This window comes from Glossina fuscipes, unplaced genomic scaffold, assembly GCF_014805625.2.
Source record: "Glossina fuscipes isolate IAEA_lab_2018 unplaced genomic scaffold, Yale_Gfus_2 2, whole genome shotgun sequence".
Lineage (NCBI taxonomy): Eukaryota > Metazoa > Arthropoda > Insecta > Diptera > Glossinidae > Glossina > Glossina fuscipes.
In genome coordinates this window covers 2,801,444-2,819,055 of record NW_023998416.1, presented here as the reverse complement: position 1 = coordinate 2,819,055, position 17,612 = coordinate 2,801,444, and the positions used below count along the sequence as shown (strand labels likewise).

At 33.6% G+C, this 17,612-nt stretch overlaps 2 protein-coding genes across 3 annotated transcripts; one reads left to right on the top strand and one right to left on the bottom strand.

Annotated features, from left to right (window-relative positions):
* Window positions 1-6,169: 6,169 nt before the first annotated feature.
* LOC119632820 (bromodomain-containing protein 4B) lies at window positions 6,170-7,527 on the top strand. The gene is made up of 3 exons (XM_038025934.1): window positions 6,170-6,806; window positions 6,870-7,324; window positions 7,387-7,527. The coding sequence occupies exons 1-3, from the start codon at window positions 6,170-6,172 to the stop codon at window positions 7,525-7,527; spliced, it is 1,233 nt and encodes a 410-aa protein (XP_037881862.1).
* Window positions 7,528-13,812: 6,285 nt separating this feature from the next.
* Window positions 13,813-16,787, bottom strand: LOC119633297 (zinc finger protein 780B). 2 transcript variants are annotated; one of them, XM_038026783.1, is made up of 4 exons: window positions 16,502-16,787; window positions 15,206-16,438; window positions 14,800-15,152; window positions 13,813-14,733 (listed from the first exon to the last, which is right to left on the bottom strand). In XM_038026783.1, exons 1-4 carry the CDS (start codon window positions 16,679-16,681, stop codon window positions 14,457-14,459), a joined length of 2,043 nt encoding a protein of 680 aa, XP_037882711.1. In that variant the 5' UTR covers window positions 16,682-16,787; the 3' UTR covers window positions 13,813-14,456. The 2 variants fall into 2 exon arrangements, with proteins under 2 accessions (XP_037882711.1, XP_037882712.1); XM_038026784.1 differs by having other exon boundaries at window positions 16,508-16,787.
* Between the last annotated feature and the right edge of the window lie 825 nt (window positions 16,788-17,612).

The following is a 17,612-nucleotide window of genomic DNA, read 5'->3' as shown; positions in this document are numbered from 1 at the left end:
AACGAAACACGACTTTTCTCGTTGTCTTTCATAAAACATACTCTCTCTTCTCCAGTGATGTTTAATATATATATTTGGAAACAATGCCTAAACCTTTCTAAGCAACTACCATAATCTTGATGAAGATACATCAGTTTTCATATAGTGGCAACATAGATTTTCACCTAACCCAAAAGTCATTAATTTTTTTTTTTCATTTTCTTATGCTTATTTACCTGGGGTTACAAAAAAAAAAAAAAAAAAACCAAAAAAAGCAAAAAAAATATCTTTTGAAAAAAATTATGCCATCACTGTAGGGACCGTGACTACGACTCTATGCCCACCGCACAGTTATACATGTTAATTAAGTGGCTTGTGTGGTATGTGGCACAGACATGTTGCGGTTTACATACTACACTCAGAGCAGTAATATTACTGCTTTTTTCTTCTTTCATTTTTTTTTTTTTTTTTGCTTGCTTAATATGTATATATTCTCCTCACATACATTTTGGGGTTTAATTTATAACAAACTACAAAAACAACATCCTATACAGGCAAACTTTAAATAAGTTCGAAATAATGAATGAGATCGAGAGTTCAGCCAGAGAGATATAAACTCAATTTTTCCTCAAGTTTTCTTCTTTTTTTTTTAGGCAAACTTTACAGCACAAAAATTTTTAAATATTTATTTACTGCCAAAAAAAAAAAAAAAATGAATAAATAAACATGTGGCCCGCTATTTATTGGCAAAGTTGATAAGTTTTTCAAGAAAATACTTAAGTAAAATACACGTAGATAGAAATGAACTGCATATTAAAAACATGTTTATATATTTAAACAGAACGAAGCACTAAAGTAAATAGAGATTTAATTAAAAAACATAATTATAACTCAAAATATTAATTAATAATATCTGTGAGCGTAGACAACGAAACTCTTCCAATAAAAAGGGATTCAAGAATTGAAAAACTAATATGAATCTGGCAGTCCGATTGAATAGAGAATTTCAGAAAATGGTGTCAAACACCTTCGAAATCCCTTGGTCCAGTAAATAGGACTACAAATATATTTTTGTCATTTAAGGAAAGATGGCCGCACCGGAAGATTTTATTAAAATTATCGTATATAAAAAGTGATATCGTAGGTTTGGTCATCTTGCAACCACATAATCTTGAAATTTTAGTGATTCACATCTTTTTTTTTTTTTTTGTCCAAATATGTCTGGTTTTGTGCTGAATAAACGTCATTTGCGAGAAAGTTTACTTTTCCTGGTTGATTTGTTGCTGCTAAGCCTTCATGAATGATGGACAATGAAGGCGCTACCATAGCCAAAGCCTAAATAACCATAATACACGATAGGAAGACCGTTAACATCGACGATAAAACTGAATATCCATGGCGGCTCAATTTATTTATTAGATGATCTAAAAACTTAAGAAATTAAGGCATATCGTTACTTAAACTACGAATAATTATTGCATACAAAAAGTGTAAGAAGAACAATCTTGGTTTTCGCTCGAAAGGAAAGAAGCGATTGTGTTTAAGCATATTTAGTATATTTAGGGAATGTAGTGTGCACAATTTTTAAGTACTTCAGAAGAGATGCCGTTATCTCTTTTTGTTCGTTAAGCTAAAAGAATATATTGACTTATCGCGTGCAATTTGATCACAGTCTAAGCACTAGGCTGTTTTTGTAAGTTTCAAATGCCGTAGCATTTTTCCAATGGACAATTTTCTTAAACAAATAATTTGCCGTAAGTTCGTGCACTGGAATTATTACAGAAAGTTTCTGCCGAATCAAATGATTTGACACATCATTTACTTTCTGATTACGGGTGCGGTGAACAGGTAACAAATAAAGGTAGATTAGAGACGACTACTATACCCGGGTGTCGTCGGAAAGATATTGTTGTTCTACTTTTAAGTAAATTGTATTTATGCGTCTCGCAAGCCATAAAATAGGTATGGTGAACGTCTATATCACAATGAATGGAGCGTTGGCTACCTTAGTGTATTAAGGGATAAATGTTCGCTTACTCATGGTCAGAAAAGGAAACCACGTGCATGTATAGGATGTAAATAACTCAAAGCACTCCAGAAAAATGGCAAATAACTCGTGGTCTCTTACATGAGAATCTGACACTTAACCGTACGATGCCCGATAATACAAGATGTGGAAAAAAAGCACACCCATCGCCCATGCGGTGAATTGTCTCCGAGTGCCACATAAGGACACGTATATGAACACGTATATGAGCACCCAGCGGGAAAGCAGAAAAGGCCATCTTGCGATTTGAACCAACCGCAACCAGTACGAAACACTCACAACGGACTGAACTTGGATTATTGCTTGCAGAGTCCTGACGCCCATGATACCAGAAAAATAAAAATCAGTTTTTTGTTTTCCAGTTAACTTTTAACGCTTAAAAAAGAAACGAAGATCGACGAATCAAGTTATTAGTTATCGTAAATCGTCAAAGGAATCTTAAAGATTTCTTTCACATACACCGAAAACTTTGTAAGTAGTATTTTAGGCACCGTGATAAGACGCCGTTACAGAATACTGTACACTATCGTATATTAGGAAGTCAAGCAGTGTGATCGGTCTGGTGTTATCATATTAAGGGAGCTAAAGTTATGATTTCGACAAAGACACCTCGAGTCAGTGTGAGGTCGAAAATAAAATACACTGCGAGAAGTTTTTGATCAAAAATTCAAACTATATAATCGGCCAAGCACCACACTTACATAATATAACTTCCACCACCTTTTTGCTGCTTGCATAGCTTAAATTATCGTTTCAAGAAAACGATTTCAAGTATTTTGAACGTAAAGAAAGAAAATCCCTTAAAGACCTAAAGGTTTTAGATTAGTTAGCTTACTAAAAATGTGGGAAGATATCGCTCAACATGCACGCATCAGATTAACTGATAGTTTTTAGATATATATAACTTCATCTTTGTGCGACTATTGATTATTCTCTCTTATGTACTTTCCTGAATATTTTATTACCTGGAATCATATGCCGTCATAACATGAGATATCAGAATTTTTTGTTACAAAAATTGCTATAAGCGTTTATTTCGGTTAATATAATTTTTGTTAACTGAATCGATTTAAAAGAAAGAGAAGAACAAGAAATTCATTCTTTTAATCTAGTTTTAGAGCCGTAACAAAAATACCTAGATCGGTGAACATACATTGCTAAAATGCTAGGAAATGATGCTACGATAAGTGCTTATGCTTAAGTGTGTCAAACGTAATGAAAAACTTATTTTATGATCAAGATCGTTGTTAAGTATAAAAAGGAAAAAGAAAACGTCAGTCATTAATTAGCACATTATGGTCAAGGGAAATCACAAGCAACTACATATGTGGAAAAGCACGATAAATAAGAACTGAAAACAAAATCTTACTCGAAAAGTAGATAATCAGGTCAGTTCATTTTTTTTTTTTTTTTGTTTTTTTTTTTTATGTGCAGTCTCTGCTTATCATAGTTTAAATTCATCATTAACAAAACCATTTCATCCTACAAAATTGAAAATTCAGTCATAAAAACCTACTGCAATGGTATAAACGTTTATTCAATTTATTTACTTATTTTCCTTAAATTGCTTTACGTTTTAAATGATTTTTTAACGGCAGCAAAACAAAAATAAAAATACACAAAAGCATAGTTTTAAAAAATATTATTATATGAACTGCAACGAGTAAAAATATTTTAAGTAGTGAAATAACGGAGAATTTTTATAGTAAAGCTTTCGTCTTTTTTTTTTTTTTTTTTTTTTTTTTTCTTTATTGGATTAACAAAAATGTGGTATAGCTTGCGTATACTTTGTGGTTTTTTAACGTATATGATTTTTAAAAATATAACCGACATATTGGCTTATGAGCAATTGTCACAATTAAATGATGGCCCAAAATTGTACAAAGCTTCAAATGTGGATTTAATATTACCCCATAGGTAAGTTTGAGGTTAAATTCATCGAAAATAAAATCGTGAAGCGAACAAGTTCCGAACTTTTTATATCCCGCCATCGAAATATGATATGCATTAGAGTTATTCTTCCTTTCATAACATCCAGCTAATACGCATTAAAACCCCATCAACGTAATATAGTTAGGGGCTTCACAACACCGTCAATTCAATCGTCCCTGTCACTGTCACTCTCGAGAAAATTGATATGAAGATTAAGAAAATACATCCGAACTGTATCGTTCTCACAAAAGGGCCTCTCGAAATGTTCAAGGTCAAGCACGATCATAGCACATCTTTCCTTATGACTTTACAAACAAGAGCTTGCCCTTTCAGAAAAAAAAACTGAATAACGCAAACCAAACATAAAGAGCTTATAACGCAGAGTACGAATATGATTATGCGTACAATTAGACTTGGACTTGATAAACATTTTTAGTTGTCTTATTATGCCTCTAGATAGATGGCAAACAGAAAAACCAAGACAGTGCTTAAGCTTATTCAAATAAATTAAGCTTTCATCAGTACTTGCAGATTCATTGACCGATTTCCGTTTGATTTAAAAGAGATCCAAGCAAGACATTGATTTATCTATTAGTTGTTCTTATTTGCTAAGAGCTTACTATTGCGTTTTTCGACGAATCGCTTATTTGAGAAAAACTGTCAGATCATTCCAAATAAAAAATTCTAAATGATTTTTGTGTACTCACGGGTCGAGCAACCGTCGTTATGGACGCAAGTATAAATTCCCATATGAATATATGTGTGTTATTATTTTTAAATAAAAATCTAGGCAATTTGTTTACCTAACGTACTTCACGATGGGCCGAAATACCTCTTACTGCCTTTGTCGATTATTCCAAGAGTTTCTACTACTAAAACCCATCTCCACTTTCAAAGTAAATGGAATTCTAGAGCTGCCGACGTTTATAATATAATATATTCCTATATCGATCAAAATGAATCAAATTGACTTCAGTGAAATTTGAAATTTGAAGTCAGTGAAATTAAATTCGTTTTTCTGGAATGGACCCAGGCGCAAAAATGAAGTTACATTTTGAAATTTAGCAAATGGCATGAAAGAATTAATATGAGTTTCTCACAAACTCTTCCACAATACGCAAACAGCTAAAGCAGCTTCAAAGTAAGCACAAAATTTTTCTTCCTGTCATCAATGACTTAGGACTGCATGGGGATATATATATATATATATATATATATATGTAACATATGTAAGTTCGATCCAAAAGCGATCCTGATCAATACACTAGCACGACCGGAATTAATGATGACATAGTTGACTTCCAAAATATATCTTCTTTTAAATCTATTCTTATCTGCATTTGCTGATTACGACACCTTTATATCAGGCGCATAGTTTGCAAATTATATTATGCCATATAAACGCGAACTGGTAGCAGACAATAGGAATAGCATTAGTCTTGGTTTACGCAAGGACGTTTTTGAATCTCTGTTCTCCGGAAGTGGATTCCTTGCTGCTGCTGCTGCTGCTGCTGCATTGGCTAAGAAGTTTTCTAGACAGTTCGAGTGAATTGAAAACATACTAGACATAGAACGCTTATATTGTCTGATCTTGTCATCTTCTCTTCGAATTGTCTAAGTTCCTCGCCTGTTGTGGGCATGATTGCCAGTATATTACGTTCATTTTTTAATCCGGATTTGCACCTTATATTTCGATTTTAATTATCTAGTAAGTCTTCAGATCATTTCATTTGTTCGATCAGTGAGTGATCGCTTGTAGAATCACGTGAAATCACATTCTATTAATTAATTGCATAACGAAAATTTTTACGTTTAGAAATTAAATAAAATAATAAGTAGGTCGACCAAGAATGCCAAACAGAAATATGTTCCTTGCCGAAGATTGGATTAGAAGTAGAAATATTAATACACCACTCTTTCCAGTCCAGTAGGAATCGGAATAAATATTATTTTGAAAATAATTCTTATTCTCTTCTTATTGTTAATAATATTGAGCTGTTTTACTAAACAATTGAAATCAAATTTCTTTAAACATTTCCATTTCTGATAATTAGCTTATTGCCTGCAAAGCCTCTGGCAGAGTTTTCAACTTCAACCCAAAGGGAAGAACAGCAGCACTCATCAACAACACATTATTTTCGTAATCAACGAACGAGTCTTGACAATAGCCTAGTAACAACTCCTACGTATGAGATTAATGGTCGAACACAAATGCACAAAGCTGAAATATTCCCAATAGCTAGAAATGCTTCAGTAAATATTGACGATTCTATGACGGCTGCGACGGGTCGAGCGTCTTCTTATCAATCGTCCAATTATCCTTTTAGTCATCTAATAAAACCGTTAATGAAGAATACGGCTCAACGCATAACAACCGTTTCTAAAAACGGCGAGATTGCAGACCGCTTTACACCTTCGGAAGCTGTAGTTTCCCATCAACTTAAAACGAATTCCCAAAATCATGCTTTCTCATACTCAAATCCTTCTCAGTCTACGAACAATTTATATGCATTTCCGCCTGATAATACGAACTACCCAATAGCCCATAAGAGGCCCGATAATTTAAAGAATTCATATTCGCCGCCTCCTTCTGGCCCATTGAACGAAGACAACGACAATGTGGAGATTCATTCTCCTGTTGCAACAAACAATGATTACAAATATCCAGGACCTTTAAATCCAGATCATTTGGCTGCGTTAGCGGATAATGAGCCAGTAATAGAACAGTTAGACGATGATAACAGCAATGAGATGAACTTGCCTGATTCATCAGGTATGTTAGGGGTTTTACCAGCTAGTGCTATGGAAGAGAGTAGTGATAACGGCATGGACGCAATGATGACTGCTGGTAAATTTTTGAAATGAATTTTAATTCTTTTTCACGAACCTATAATATGAACATATTATCCAGTTAATGCCTCTGAAAACGAACAAGAATATCCTACACCACCACCTGGCTGGTTGCAAGAACATCCGGAGGCTGTTAGCAATCCACCGCCCTCACGACCACAGCTTTCGAATTATCTATCTCTACAAAGCCATGATCATCACTTAACACCTTACAATCATCATCACCATCATCATCATCATCAGCCATCGGTTTACTCTCATCATCATCCTGAACTTATTTATGCTGATGATCATTTCAAACATGGTCCTTACAGCCCTCATCTTCATTACTATCCTCATTATCATACAACTACGACCACCCAAGCTCCGCCACCTGAGCCGCCGCCCGAGCCAAGAGTTAAAAAATACAGTTATTTCTATATTGGGCGCAAATTATGGTATATTCCGCTATACTTCACTGTATGGTTTACTTTTTATGTCCTGTGGTTGATATTAAAATCAATTGCCAGACATAAGGTAAGAAATTAAATTTGTTTTTAAACATTTTTATAAAGTGCACTAACGATAAACGTTTCTAGGTCAATTTGCCCAATCACTATGTAAATCGGCGAAGTTTAGAGAATTACGATTTAAGAAAGACACAACAAAATCGAATCGATCAACTAACAACGACAATTTTCAGTAATCTCGACCGTTTTCAAAATAAATATTTGAGATGAAAAATTAATTTCAATGCTATTTATTTAAGGCGTTAAGGCTTCCAGTCTATTTGAATACCGAATCTTTTATGTCCATCGCCGTTACCATATAAAAAATTGAAAAAGCAACGAAAAAGATAAATTTGCATATTATATAACAATGGGTGGGCATGGCTGATTTTTGACAGCCTTATACAACAACTTTATGGAAATTTATATTGTGTGCATGTTGCAGTTTATGAATAAGAAAAGAAACGGACAGCAGAGGTGCTCTTAGTTTTAATTGTATATACATGTGGGTGTTGCAAGCATGTTCTTTGATCTACTTACGCCATTTTCAAACACTTTTGCAAATTTGTAGCGACATTTTCTTTTTCGCGAGCGGCAGAATGTATACCACAGATGCTACACGGTTTGGTAGATGGACGAATGGACGGAATGGAATAACTGATAGACAGATGGACATACTTACGGGCATTGGAAATTTCTAACGGCCCACGTTGATGGATAACGAACAAAAAAACCATTTTTTATTCCTTTTGAAAAGCAAAGGTATTCTCAGTTTACCTTGTACTACAGACGCGTCCTTTAACCGATTCGCACCATTTTCAATACCAAACTTTCAATGTTTCTGTATTTAGCTTCATTTTTGCGGCCAAGAAAATATTTCCAACAGACATTACACAGACGTCCTTAAATCGATTCAGAATTTCATGCTGGAAGAATATACCTCTCATGCTTCGGTAATGAGTGCAAAAATAAGCAAAAAAAAACCCAAATCTATAGAATATCACTAGAGTGGGGCACGTCTGATCTAAGTTGTCCTGAAAGTCTCGACAATGAATGAACGAATTTATCGAATTGATTTAATTTGGACGAATTCTAGACATTTTTGGTCCATCTCTGCCTAGACCAAATTGCAGGATTCGAAAGTCTGCGATATGTGATGCCCGTAAGAGAATACAAATTGCCATATAGTCGGTGTAGCCGGTAATAAGAATCGGATCGTTGAAAGGAAAGTTCAATGCAAAACCGAGAACTCTAGACATAGATAGACATATTTGAGGATATAACTTGTAGAGAGTCTGTTACGGATGTTCCTGATTACAATAGATTATAACATTTTTGTTTAACTTTTTATTCGATTGAAATGAACAATCAATCAATCGAGAAAGTAAACTAATCTTTAACTAAGAAGGGCTTGTGATGTTTGATTCCATTTCTTTACATTACTTGCTACAATCGTATCCAAACAATACATACAATTCTAGATAGTGACTCGTGAACGTTGCATCTCCGCTTCTGTTGAACGCGGCTGACTTATTTTTCATTTATGTTCGAAATTCTGTTAATGCGAGTTCTTCTATCCAAGAAATAGACTCATATGGTTCCCTTTGAAATTTCTATAATGAACGAATTTTCATCAACAATTAGACCTTTTTGGCATTTTACATTTGGTTTACATTTCGTGAGAATCTGTATATCTGCGGTAACATTCGAAGAACAGATCTATGTGGTCTAAATTTGGTAAACTTGATTTCGTTATTACTTTACTATTACGAATGAATTTGCATTTAAAATATTGAAAATAAAATCTGTTTACCATATAAACATTCAGTTTTCTTTGAAACAGTTATAGGGAAAACGAGTTCAAAGGATCGCCCCACGAGGAAAAAATTTTTCATACCAATTCAGAATGTCGTAGTACTATTACTCAGCGAGTTTTATTCGGAAATCTTTTTTATCATATAACGACTTTTCAAGGTAAGAGGAAAAAGTGGATCGAATTATTTTTAATAGGATTCGTCCTTGGATCAAAATATGCCAGTGTACAACATTTCACCAAAATATATCGAAAGTTTCGACCTTTACGTTGAACACAAAAATACATGGAGAATCTTCAGGCGGACAGACGAACAGAGGAATTTGAAAAGACATAACAAAACATCGTAATCCTTGTGCATGTTACATACGTCCGCAGAAATTTAATACACCCTGTAACACAAATGGTGTGCATTATATAAACAGTATTCGTGTTAAATTCGACGAAGCCCTTGACTTAGGGCTGTTAAGGATAAATAGTGCGAAAGTGTCCGCCTGCAAGCTGACGACACATTTGTGTTCTAAAATGAGAGGAAAGGATTTTTTTTGTTAATTACTTGTAAACTTGTAAACAAAAACAGGCGACATCCAGGCAACATTACTGATTATCGAAATTTCATCCATTCGACCTAATATCGTTTTTTATATTCATTTCTATAATGCCAAAAATTTATCTTTGCATATTATATTTGTTATCAATGAAATAAATTTCATTTATCAACAATGAATAAAAATTTGCATTTTCCAAAAAAATCGGCACGAAACGCTCAAGTTTTTATGATAAATAATTAATTTTAAAGCGCATATTTTTTACATTTTTTATGACGTCATAAAAAGTAAAGAGTTATAAGAAATACCATGGAAACTTTTTATATTCGATGGAAAAATGCAGACGGACAGTTCTGTCGAATATTTGTTTTTATACCCTACACTACTTGTAATACAGTTTTTAAGTTTTTCTCAACATATGTAACATCCAAAACAACTTCAGATAGAGCTGACTTTTAACATACAAATCGATTCAGAATCACTTTCAGAATTACTTTCTGAATCGATTCAGAATATGAATATGAATGAATATGAATATATTCGCAATATGACTTCACTTACCCAATCATATTCTGAATCGATCTCAGCTTGTCTGTCTGCCCATGAATTTTCTGTTCTACCTAAAGGTCGCAACCCTTATGATATTTTGAGGAAATTTTGTACACTAAAGTGCTTTAGCCCACTAACTAACACTATTGACAATGATTCGGATTGAGCCAATTTTCCCATATATCCTATAGAAGGCCTTATTTTAAAAATCGAATAACAGTAGGGTGTTGTAAAGTGTTTATCGCGTAGCTTTTGTTTGTTTGAACCTATTTTTAGTTCTTCTATTTCATAACAAAATTGAATTTCAATTTTAAATAAGTATGAAATTTTGCACCTTCAAGACTTGGCTTCGATACAACACGATACATATTCCCTTGATTTGTTTTATAGCTTAGTTTAAATTATTTTATTCTACAATTTTGTTTACTTTAAAAAAACGAGACCGCCTTTATGTATATACATGATGAATCCATTATATTTATTTATTTCAAGAGACAAAGAAGATTCGCTTTGTGACATTTGCGTTGTATCATTAAGGTTTTCTAGTTTAGTGGGCAAACCAAGAGTGAATTGATGGAGAATGACCATTTATGTACACCATTGAATAATGAGAATTTTTTCAATTCATAACAACAATATAAACTAGAAACATAGCGAGCTATCTTTTAGCTTTGCGTAGAGTCTCAGTAACAGAAGTGCATGACGAAGACTTTAAAAAAGTTTAAGAATATATGGGAATCGTGACATGTTGTTCTAGATATAAAGAAAGGAGTAAGAAATCAGTATTACTCCGATGTTCAATGATGGCTATAAGAATATATGAATAATATGTGCAAGCAAAATTTACATACATAATTTACAATCTATCCAAAGAGATAATAAGTAGACGTTATAGCAAGATGAGGAAAAAAGTTGCCGATAACAAACGAAATTCAAATATATTACACAATAGATGTTTTCACGATAATGGTGTTGAAGTTTTGTTGGCCTTCATTTACGAGCACAATAAAATACTTGCGAATGTTTAAATGTGTTTATAAAAGCGCAGTCGTATCCGTTGCTTTGCCCTTTTATAGGATGTTAGCTTCTTAATGCATAAGTATAAAGTAGACACCATTACCGTTAGTGTATTATATAATATCTAAGAGAAAGTAAACTTTCTTTATGCAAAGCTATGATTAATTTCTCGATAAAACTGAAGCTTTTTATTGATTCCTTTGCCGATCTTCATTTATGGTTTAACACAAGAAAAACAAAAACAATTTATTTTGTTGAACGCTCCATACAAGGAATTAGTCGCTGCGTCAAAGGAATTTAATTCAGTCAGGTGATAGCCTTTCCAGGACATTATGAGAAATCCTTCAAGGACTGTCAGCCTAGATGTAACAATGTCAAACTTCTGAGTAAAAATGCATCAGGATTAACTCCTAAAAAAGGCTTCGAAAACATGCAGAGCATTAGATCACGTTTGAGGATATAATATCATACTATTCACCAACAAACATAGAGAAACATAGAGAAAATAATATTGACCCTAGTAAGCGGCTGAACTGTCTTCGAAAGGATTTTCTTTTGTACTGCTAAAGAGTTAACTAAGATTAAGCTAATAAATCCTTCCCTCTTGCAGAAAGTTATATCTCTTAGCGATGAAGGGCCATGCATTTACGCATTTTGTTATCAAAAACTTGGACAAATTTTTGATAAATCAAATTCAAATCCCTCTCTCAATAATTGTAAAGTCTTGATGAACATCATCGAATCGATATCTAAAACTAAGACCGAAATTTCAATCTTTCTTGTCTGAGGATTTTATGACAACAATGGCTATGATACGTATAGTACGAATGGGTCCTAATGGGTTCAACTACTTAGTAGTGAACCATCTATTCGAAATATTATGTGAAGTCAGACGGTTGGAGGCACTCTTCCTCACTTTCATTTTTTTACTGGCCATCGGATATTCTGAATGGTCATAAAGAATTTGTCATTATTGCACACAGCAAATCAGCTCTACTCTTAGCAAGAGACCTAGGTAATCAATATGTATTTGAAATACATAAGATGATATATGAATCGAAGACTTCCAACTAGCATGGATCCCAGGTCACTATGGTTGTTTTTCAAATGCAAAAGTTAATTTATATACGCAACTAACTCAACTTGATTGCAGAATTTTGTCCGTCAAACATACTCCCAATGAAGCCAATGAAGAGTAATTCGAAAACTCATCTTCATCAACAGCTAAACGATGAACTAAAGAAATCGCGCATGCCAAGGATGACCGATTAATTTATAAAATAAAACCTACTTATCAGAGGCGGACTTTTAGTCCTGGAAGATAAAAATACTTTGGAGACGCATAACTGTCCACACTTGTGATAAAGTATTTTTAAAAATGATTCGCGTCGTATCAACTGATATGTGTGATATTTGTAATACAAGAGAATCTGCCAGATGTCACATTCCTGATAACACAACCAGGCGTTTTACCCATTTCAGATTATAGAGCGATCTCTTGAATTTTTTTTAAGCAAAAAGTGAAGATCATCTTGGGGCATTAACTTGCTTTATTAGAAAAACAAATTTGGTTTTTTAACTTATGATAACATTTTTTACTCCTTATCTTTACTTTTAGTTAAATTTATCTCCAAACTAATCTTATTTTAGCCAAAGTTTACAACTTTAATCTTATATCACTATTTACGTCTTTACAATCTCCTAATACATTCGACATACTGGCTTCAACATGTAAATACCGGTATTTTTTTTAATTAAAAAAGTCTGATAATAAAATCAGTATAAACTACAATCTGGATGTATAAGCCATATTTGTGACAATCCATTCAATCTCAACGTCCAAAAAAAAAAAAAATATATTAATGAATTCATTCACTATGTAAAACTGCATAATGTCTATATTTAATATCACATTGTGCCATACTTTGTTGTGCTGCTTTCATACTAGCGAAAGAATACAATTGGACTGGACATCCAGAAATAGACTTGGATTAATATTTTATGATTAGATGTAAGTCTACATTCCCATATGCTTCTTATTACTCAAAGCACATATGCAAGCCAGGTGTAGTCATAACAAAATATGTTGATTTTCCCCATACTGTTTATGTTGTTATCTGGTTCAACGGATTATTGGGTTAAATGATTGCAAGTCCATGGTGAGCAACAACTTGTAGGTACATTCAGCGGTCACTCTCAAATTTCTAAGGACATAGATTAGAAAGCGCACAAAATTTCCATCAAATTCCTATGAAATTGGGAATGCGCAAGGTGAAGAAGCAGTCTCATGTTTTATGAGTCGTACTATGCCGTTCTGCATTAAATTTCATCCAAGCAATAATAAATAGCATTTGTTTTTGACGAATAAGAAAATTGTATGAAATAATTTCAGATTTCATAATTGAGGAACATTTTCCCTCATTATTTTTTTTTTTGCTTTACATTTTACTTAACAAAGTGGGCTAGCAATTATTATGATAGTACAGGAGTACTATTGGGTGTAACAAACAAAAAACGAAAACAAAGCAAAAATTTATTTTCTATGCTAATGATTCCCCAATTAGACTTGGGCGATTTCTTCTTCTTCTTTTTTATAGCATAAATATATTTTATTTATTTTATACAATTTCTTATAAAGACCTTACATAAAAGTTTGATGCCATTGGCCCTAGCAGAGATGAAACAATTCTACGTAAAAAAAGGTCTAGCGACTGATTTAATTTTTTATTGTTTACACAATGCACACGCATCATGTACATTTCTAGCATAATTTCAACTTCTTAGAATGACGCCCAAACAAAGGTTTTTGTATAAAAACTTTATATTAAAGTATAATTTTCCATCACTCAATAGCATAGCATTAATTTACTGTTTACAATATACAATTTAATTCGTTTTAACTTTTATATAAATTTAATGAGCATTGAAACTAAAAACAATACCCAATATTAATTTTGAATTTTATTATAATGTTTCCAGGCAACTTGAACCATAGGCGAAAAATATCCACAAGTATAAAATAATATTATTACAAAAACTAAGAACGGAAAAGATGGTAGCATTCGCTGTGTCGCAAACCCGTTAGCTAACCTTCGCGTTATTACAAATTGTTTAACAAGACCATCAGAAAGCATGGTATGGAAAGCTGAACTGAGCATTAGGACCGTAATAACAAATAAACTTCCAATGACCGGAAATACAAAAAGCATTCATACATATATAAGAAAAGAATTTTAAATCACATCAATAATTTGATAAACAACCGTTTCGCCTTCACCGTCCTCAAAGTTATCGCCATTATCGGTTTCTTCACTTTCTTCAATTGCATCATACATTTCATAATGATCGTAATGTTCAGTGCTTGTCTCATTATCATCAGGGTCATCTTCAATAATCTCAGTTTCATCCGCTTTTGCTTTTTCTTCTGACGATTTAAGCAAAGTACGTAGTCGATTTGATAAGTCTTCACCCTGGCGTTTTGTCTTACGGGGCTGCGCAACCACATTTTTTCTGGAACCCAATAATTTGATATAAGTCTTTTTCATTTCCATTCACCTCGAAAACACAGAAACTTACACAGATTTTAAATCCTCCAATCTAGGTACGGTGACCGGGAGTGACTTTTGCCCCTTTGCCTCCAACTCGGCCAATTCTTTGGGATGAGTTTTTTTCTTATGTGAACGACAATTGGATCCATTGGAAAAAGTTTTGTCACAGAAGTTGCACTTGTACGGTCGCATGCCTGTATGCAAGATCAAATGGTTTTTGAAGGCTTTGGAACGTTTAAACGCTGCATCGCAAAACTCGCATTTATAACGTTTCACATCCGAATGCACAAGACGATGAGCTAAATAAGTACGGCGGGTATTTAATTTAAGACCACAATCTGGACAAATAATTGTTGTATCCGTATGAATGTCCATGTGACACTAAAAATATAGATGAGTTTTAATTTATCCATTAGCTAAATGGACTTATTTACCTTTAATCGTGCCTTATTTTTAAAACGACTCTTGCATACTTCACATTCAAATGGACATTCGTTCGTATGCACCAGTTGATGTTCATTGAGACCCGCTAACGTTTTGCACGCACGGCCACATTGATCGCAAATGTAAGGTTTTAATTGATGATGAATGGCGTTTACGTGCACGCGCATTGCATTCATTTGGGAAAATTTCCGGCCACAATACGGGCAAGGTATGATGAGTTTCTCTTCAGTGGACATATGCTGACGCTTATGTTTCTTTAAATTGCTTTCCGTTTGGCAATCTTTATTGCACACACTGCATACAAAATCTGGTAATTGATCGATTTTTACTTTATGTTTTGTTTCCATGTGTTTACGATAAATATTTGGATTCTTATATTTGCGTTTACAAGCCTCACAAGCGTAGCGATAGGTTGATTGATAGCCTCTGGATGAATTTGTTGGACGACCTCTAGGCCGTTGTTTTAATAACAAACCGAGGTCATCCGGAACTGACTTGTCTGCATTAGATTTACTTTCTTCATCGAAATATATGTACTCCTCTTCTTCTCCTTCTGGATTCTTTGCTTTTTTTTCGTTTGTTAAAATGCCATCATCACTGGTAACTACATGTTGATCTTCGAAAGGTAGCTTAAGTTTTTTATTTTGCTGTTGTCCTATATCATGGTCATTTTTACAATTGAATTCCTTAAGCGAATCATTGTCTTCCTTTTCCTCAACAGCGGGTTGTTCGTCAATATTTTTACGTTTCAATGCTAAACATTTTTTAGTTTCATGGATTTCTTCTTGTTCCGTCTTAAATTCAATCATATCATACTCATAAATTTCCTCTTCTTCACTCTGGTTCTGTTCTTCTACATTGATTTCTTCCTCATTCACCACAAGTTCCGTCACTTGCATGTTTCCACTTTCTTCAACAACGACTTCTTCGCCTTCTTCTTCACCTAATGCCTCTTCAGCATTAATATAATGCAGCTCATCGTCTTCAACTTCATAGTGATTTTTAGATCTACGCTTGTGTACAATATGTTGCCACTTCTCATCAAAAAGACCGCACTTCCGGCGTACTTCTTGGGCTTCAGCTAACGTGACAGATTTTTGAGTATCCAGTTGATAAAACATTGTTTGTACTTTGTTCACATGCTCCGTAAAAGCGACAAGTTCTTCTATCAATGTGTAGCAATCCTGACAAAGGCATGTTGATATATGATCTTCTCTTTTAATCTAGCATCAAAAATATAAAGTCTAGTCATTAATTATAACTTAACGCTACGCATATGTGCTTACATTTACCCAGAAGTACTTTCCTATAATTGTCGCCAGAGTGGTATTTGCTGGTTCATTTTTATTGAACACATTTAAAACCTCCGCATCTTCTTCTTGCTGTTTAGCACATAATCGGCACCAATTCAACCACGAGTTGTTAACATTAGGATTAGAATAGTCGTCAATCACTTGTAGCGGCATTTTTCCTATTTTATGCCTACTCCACACAAAAAAATAAACAATTTTCCTTTTTTTTCCCTTCAATAGTGAAATTACTAAATTATTTGACTAATCTTAAGTCTCGTAGGGTACTGCCAGGTATAACAAATTTTTATCTAGGAACATTTTAAAAGACTAATAAAATTTTAATACTTGGCAAATATTATTATTATTATTATTTTTAATGCTAGTGCTTTTAAGAGTTTAGTCTTAGAATTTATTTCTCTGGCGAAATTAATAATAATAATAATAATTATTATTTTAATTTTAGACTAATGAATTGAATTCTTAAACTAAAAAAAGAGACATTGAGCACTAGCAACACAGGCTATCGGCTCTAATTTAAATAAATGGATATTAGATAATAAGCTTAGTAGTATTAATAAAGTAAAATATTGAATTGATATTCTGTTCTGAAGCTGATTGTAGAATGTTCAAAGGGTTAATCGTTCCAAATGCAATACTTCTAGCCAAGGAAAAGTTGAGGCAGTCGCAGAGAATGTGTTTTATAGTAAGAGTTTGTCCACAACAGCAGATTGGGGGAGAAGACTTCTTCAGCATCCATTGGTGAGTTGCAATTGTATGACCAAGGCGAATTCTCGAAAATGTTTGGATCTTGGTTTTCTCAACATTTGTTGGATATAGAGGTGGAGTTAATTGAGGGTTAATGCAAGAGTAGTGTTGATGATGGTATTGTAAATTTCCTTCTGCAATTTTCTCTTTAACTTTTCTTCCAATGTATCTTTGAAGATCCAACTTTTCCATGACATCATCCATAATTAGAGGAGCAGAAGCAGCATACTTTGCCGCTCGATCAGCCTGCTCATTTCCCAGTAAACCAATGTGACTTGGTACCCATAACATTTTAATTTTTCCGTCGGGTGTAGTAATTATATTCCTTAATTTGTTGATG

What these genes read in the sequence shown, in the direction of transcription:
- LOC119632820 (XM_038025934.1), top strand. Translation starts at nt 6,170, where the DNA reads ATGCACAAAGCTGAAATATTCCCAATAGCTAGAAATGCTTCAGTAAAT. An exon ending in GGACGCAATGATGACTGCTG is followed by an intron (nt 6,807 to 6,869) that starts GTAAATTTTTGA and finishes CATATTATCCAG; the next exon opens with TTAATGCCTCTGAAAACGAA. An exon ending in AATCAATTGCCAGACATAAG is followed by an intron (nt 7,325 to 7,386) that starts GTAAGAAATTAA and finishes AAACGTTTCTAG; the next exon opens with GTCAATTTGCCCAATCACTA.
- LOC119633297 (XM_038026783.1), bottom strand. Translation starts at nt 16,681, where the DNA reads ATGCCGCTACAAGTGATTGACGACTATTCTAATCCTAATGTTAACAAC. An exon ending in AAAATAAGGCACGATTAAAG is followed by an intron (nt 15,153 to 15,205) that starts GTAAATAAGTCC and finishes CTATATTTTTAG; the next exon opens with TGTCACATGGACATTCATAC. An exon ending in TTGGAGGATTTAAAATCTGT is followed by an intron (nt 14,734 to 14,799) that starts GTAAGTTTCTGT and finishes ATTGGGTTCCAG; the next exon opens with AAAAAATGTGGTTGCGCAGC.